We start from the raw sequence: 5,839 nt of genomic DNA on the forward strand, positions 1-5,839 counted from the left end.
CCAGCAGCTTGTTTGCTTTGTAATCTCCACAACAAAGAATCATGGAGAGCCTCCCTCTTCCTCTTGCATTTGCCCTGCTTCTCCTCGCGGTGAGTGCCCAAAATCCGCACTGTAGATTGTGAGTGTTATGTAACATGTATAATGGGCAATCCACTATTTGCTTACATATTTTGGTTCCTCATTGAGGTATGTCTTTTTTATTTTTATTTTTATTTTTTTTTGTGTTACTTGTTTAACGCTTTATTGATATAGAATGCTTTTCAAGGCCAGTCACCCCTTTTTGGTATTTGCGAACTGTGTATTCTATCAGTATAATGATTGTTTTCCCTTGTAGTAATATAGTTCTATACGGTGTTTGATTACTCGGACGACCTAGATTGGACTCGTATCTTAAGAAAAAAAAAAAAAAATTCAAACAAATAAGACATTTATTTATAATATGTTTTTCTTAATGTTTTCTATCATTTTGGCAAAGATTAGAAAGTGTTTTTGGTCAAGAATACTTATAGTTACTATTTTCCTTTTTTTTAAATCATTTTCTAAAATACCCATGTTCACAAATTTATTTTTTTAAAATTTTCACTACTTTTTAACCTCATTTAGATGTGTTTTTTGCCATAAATTATTTCCTAACTTGGGCAAAGTCGATCATTCCAATACTAGTTTGATGAATTTTTTTCTCTTGTTATTATATAATGAGACCATTTACCTTTGATACAAGGAGGTCATAATTACTACTACCATCCGATGTGAAATCTAATAGCTAGGTCAAGAAAATTTCTTTTGAAGTTTGAGCTTAGTCAATGGAATAAGTGCAGCCATCAAATTTCACATTAGGGTATGTCACAAAGTTTGATGAAATTTCTTTTGAAGTTTGAGCTTGGTCAATGGAATAAGCTCAACCATCTAATTTTACATCCAATAGTCAAAATTAATTGTGATCACCTTGTACCAAAGCTAATTGATCTCACAGTATACTTTACCTTGTTTAAAATGGGATATTTTGAGTTGAACAACGATGTAACATGCCTTTCTGTGTATGTTATACCATTTACTTTCTTGTGTGTTAAAAGTTACTTGTTTTTATATGCTACATGTAGGGAAGGATGAGCCAGTACCACGTACTGGCGACACCCGAGAGGTATTGGGCACAGGCATTCCCCAACACTCTGATGCCTGACATCATTCGTGCACGCCTTCGCCCCCTGCCATCAGGACTACTACATGTGGGTTCAAGCAACCGAGACCCCCGATTCTTGTATTCAGACTTCACAAAGGAGCATCTGGATCCTAGAGAGACCACCCTCTTCTTAGAGGAGGACCTCAAAGTAGGAATGAACAAAATTTTCCACTTTCGCATGTCGGATTTCAATAATGCCTCTCCATTTCTTTCTCGTGAGGATGCAAGCACTACACCTTTCTCGACTGTTGAGTTCCCCCGGATCTTACACCGGTTCTCGTTGCCTCCTGTGTCTAGAGAGGCTCAAGAAGTGTGGGGAACCCTAACATGGTGTGAATCATTAGAAGCCAAGGCCAAGTGTCTAACTTCTTTAGAGGCCATGATTAACTATGCCAACTCCTCTACTATGGGCCATAACATTACTATGCTCCACACCATCATCAACAATGCTTCTGTGGTCCAAGCATACACTGTGAAGAAAGTGGAAAGAAAGGATACGAAGCCTAGCTCAGCAGTGTGCCATAACATGCCCTATCCCTTTGCTGTATATAGTTGCCACTATATTGGAGAGGGAAGAATCTACAAGGTGAGTCTGGAAGGGGAAGATGGGAGCATGGTAGAAGCGATTACGGCATGCCATCCAGATTCTCTGAACTGGATCCAATGCCCATATTGGTATCAATCGCTTCCCGCATATGCGAAGCCGGATCATCAAAATTATTCTTGCCATTTCTTACCTGATACCCACATTGTATGGGCTTCTACTTAAGTCCCATAATTTGAAGACGCAATCAAAATAATTCATCGTTGTCATAATAACTATGTATTCTTCCTTTATTATTGTTATCATAATAGCTATGTATGCAAGGCGTTTTGCGTATCCATGGCTGAGTGGTTTTACCCAACTTGGTTGTTAGTTTTCATCAGTATATGAAAGCACGACTCGCCCTCGGAATCTGGCCTAGGCCAGGCTGAGTGGCACGGATTATGGTGAGGCTAAAAAGCATTAAATAAAATAAAAAATAAGAAAAATCTCAAAAATATGAAAATTTTGTTTAAAGTAAAATTAAACAAAACACATAGAAATAATCCAAAAATTAGGAAAAATGTAAAAATAAGTATTCATGGCCAAAATACGTTTTAATTTTTCCTAAAATGATATAAAACACAAAATAAATAAATTTCTTATTTTTTGGATTTATATAATTTAATAAACTAAAATAAATCTCAAGCTTGATCACCAAACTTAGGATACTCAAGCAAGTTGGGTTAGCTCACCTGAGTGGTCGAAAACTCTTTTTCACTTTTTTTCATTCGTTTATTTTTTTGGGTGTTTTTTTTTGGGGGGGGGTAATTTAGTGGGGAAGACCGGCCCTACCCATTTTTCAAGCAGATTAGGAGTTAGCTTTTTGAAGGTGTTAGTATGGCGGTGTTAGTGATGAGAATGAAAACCACAACATGATGACTAAGGTATGGGGGTACTACCGCTGCAACCCCAGCCCCTTCCCAATTTTTCATGGGTGTTAATCGTGACAAACTAGATTCGAGCCCCTAAATGAGCCAGGCAAGACTCATTAAATACTCAAATGTGCTTTTCATTGAGATATGGTTGGTATTGAATGTGGAACTTATTTTATTGTCAAGTATAGAGAGGCTAAATTTGTATGAATACCCCATTTCAAATTGGCTGGAAGACTTTTTGATCTTTACAAAGAGAAACTCTATTTAGGTTTTCCACTATTTGTAGCAAAAAAACAAAAAAAAAGAGTCTCTCTTTGCGAAGCTTCAAAACGTCTTTGATCTGATTTGAAATTGGGTATTCATACAAATTTAGACTGCATGAGAACCTCAAAGTTGTCGCCTCTAAATGAATTTTCCATTTTAAGTATAATCTCATCATGAGGATTTTCATGCTATTGTTGTTATACATAACATGGCCAAACATTCATATATAATCATTTCATGAGGTTTTCACACTATTGTAGTTTCCTCTCATGACCAAATTGTCAAAAGCTATAGGGAGTTTCCGACTTAGATGCTCCTCAATCCCATCTATTAGGATTGAAGAATCCTCTTACATACAGAAATGGAAACACGAACCTCGAATATCAGAATCCCTCTAGGATTGTGCATTTAATGGGCTACGAATAAAATAAGCAAGTAAAAAGCATGATAGAAGCATGAGAACTGAGTCTTGGCAAATACAGGATACGGCTCCTGAGTGCTCCGGATCTCTTTGGAATTCTAATTTTGTCCTCCACCACCTATCTTTTGAAGTCTAGATGATGGAGGTCCTTAACCATGTTCTATTAGGCTAATGCTCATTATTTTTCTTTTGACACCATTTTGACTTAAGAAGAGGGAGGAGATGTTTAGAGAAAAAAGACGTTAGAGAAGAGACGGAAAGAAGAGATAACTTTTTTTCTTTTTTCTGCCCTGGGTTCTCTTTCGGGTGTTAAACCCGGCGGCCTTTTTTCCAACACTTTGGGTTCCTTTCGGATTTTCAGCCCAGTAAAAAAAAAATTTATTTTACTTTTCATTGCCCCGATGTCCCTTTCGGGTGTTCAGCTCGGTGTCATTTTTTCCAATGCTTGGGATTCTTTTTGGATTTTCAGCCCAGCAGAATTTAATTTTTTTTTTTTTTTTTTTTTTTTTTTTTTTTCAAAGAAGAAGAAGAAGATGACACATTCTGCAACATTTCTCAATCCCGCCTACTTCTAGTGAGGCTGATGAAGTGCACGAGACCCTTGTGAGGTGCAAGTCCTTGGAAGCCAAGGCCAAGTGCCTGACGTCTTCGGAGGCCATGATTGACTATGCCACCAATTCTGCAAAAAAAGCATATTTTTTCATCCAAAAAAGAAAAAGAACACAAATATTTTCGTGATTCATCCCAAAGAGGCTACATCTACAAGCATGGCAAATTGAAATTCATCACAGATGAGAGTTACATCACAGATTTGGATATATATAGCAGCCCTTTTAGACCAACGCTCCCAACCAACATCACCTAATGATTTTCTATCTCGATTCCATAACTAAACCACTATTCAGGAAGGGACCCTAACAGACGTTGTATTAAAGAAAAGAAAATACACGAGCAGGGGAGGAGGATAGTGTGGTGGAAGTTGTTGTAGCTCGCCAAGCTAACAGTTGGACTCGCATCCGCATTCGATCGCCCACCCTCTCCATGAGTGTGAAGACAGACAACAGTTCTGCTTTCTATTTCTTATCTTATATGTACTCACATTGCAAGAGCTTCATCTTAAAGTCTCTATGATTTGAGTAAAACATCAAAATAACTCATCCTTTTCTTCCTCTTGCGGATTGCAGGATGATGATGAATAAATGGTTTTCAAAGTAAACTAGTATAGCTTACATAGCTATACTTAATATGGTTTATTGATAAATTTGTATTATTTGCCTCTTTTATATTCCCTGTGGTCTAGTTTGTTTCTCTCAGTCTTTAAGTGCAACAACCTTTGTTTATATGAGTCTTTAAGTGCAACAAACTTTAGGAATTGAAACTGCTTCACTTTGTCAGGAAAACAAAAATCACATTCGAAGACAGACTTCTAGACCTTTACCTTTTTTGCCTTTCTTGGGTAGTTTGTGAGGTTGGGATCTTCTACCTGTGATAGGAATAGAACTTAAGATATCAAGTGACCTGCGACCTTAACCACCTAGCCTTCTAAATCCATACTTGATGAAGGGAAAATATAGCATGATCAATTGGTTCGAAAGTGAAGAAATAGCTGGGTAGTTAGTCTAGCAGAGTACAACATGATGTCTACAGTTCCTACTGAGACCTGACATTAATAATAATCAAAAGAAGCAAAAAAAAGAAATTTTAGAGAGAGAAGGTATATCAAAATTATTAGAGAGAGATACTATCTCAAGCTTTAAGTTTTAGAGAAACAAATTATATTAAAATTTTAGAGAGAGAAACTATCTCAAAATTTCATATAGAGAAACTTGTTAGCCTATGAATATCATATACATCATTATGAATACATATTAGTATGGATATGTATCTGTATGGGCATATATCTCTTAATTAAGTGTCTCTTGATTATGATAAGATTAGTTAGTAATTATCCATAACCATTGGTATTTATCTTTAATTGTTACTCTGGCCATATAAATATATGGGATCTTGTATATTCTTGATTAATTAATTAATAAAGAGAGTTCTCTACAGCATTTTGAGTTTCTAATATGGCATCAGAGCCACAGGCTCCTCAACCTCAAATCTGAGATGAGGTGAGACTCCTCAATCTCAAATCTGACGTTGTCAGATCTGAGCTCGACTTCATATTCATTTCGACTCTCTGTCAAAGTGCTGCACCCTTTCTCTCTCTAAAGCTCAAAGCTCTCGTCCATCTTTCTCTCTCTCCTTACTTTAGGGTTTTCAATCCTCTCCATTTTCCATTTGATACTGTTTCAATTGAATAACCTCGCAACAATTTCTGAGACTTATCCATTTCGTTGCAAACCCTAGAAAGCGCAAAAAAAAAATTTGTAGAGAACATCCTCGTGCAGAGAGCCACGAGATCGGCTTCCATGTCTTCAGTGACGAAGTAGGCACTCACTGCTATGATTTTGCTTGATTCCTCTCGGATCTTTGCGAACAACGACACATCCTCTGCAATTGTGACTTGC

The 5,839-nt window shown here is 36.9% G+C and overlaps 1 protein-coding gene across 2 annotated transcripts; it reads left to right on the forward strand.

The window, feature by feature from the left end:
• On the forward strand, window positions 1-2,062 carry LOC105421229 (BURP domain-containing protein 3-like). Of its 2 annotated transcripts, none has more exons than XM_088845972.1 (2): window positions 1-186; window positions 1,101-2,062. In XM_088845972.1, the coding sequence occupies exons 1-2, from the start codon at window positions 142-144 to the stop codon at window positions 1,947-1,949; spliced, it is 894 nt and encodes a 297-aa protein (XP_088702098.1). In that variant the 5' UTR covers window positions 1-141; the 3' UTR covers window positions 1,950-2,062. The 2 variants fall into 2 exon arrangements, with proteins under 2 accessions (XP_088702098.1, XP_011626123.1); XM_011627821.2 differs by having other exon boundaries at window positions 1-89.
• The last annotated feature ends 3,777 nt before the right edge of the window (window positions 2,063-5,839 follow it).

The sequence above is a fragment of the Amborella trichopoda genome, chromosome 9 (genome assembly GCF_054954075.1).
Source record: "Amborella trichopoda isolate Santa Cruz 75 chromosome 9, AtrichopodaSantaCruz75HAP2 v2.0, whole genome shotgun sequence".
Taxonomy (NCBI): Eukaryota; Viridiplantae; Streptophyta; class Magnoliopsida; order Amborellales; family Amborellaceae; genus Amborella; species Amborella trichopoda.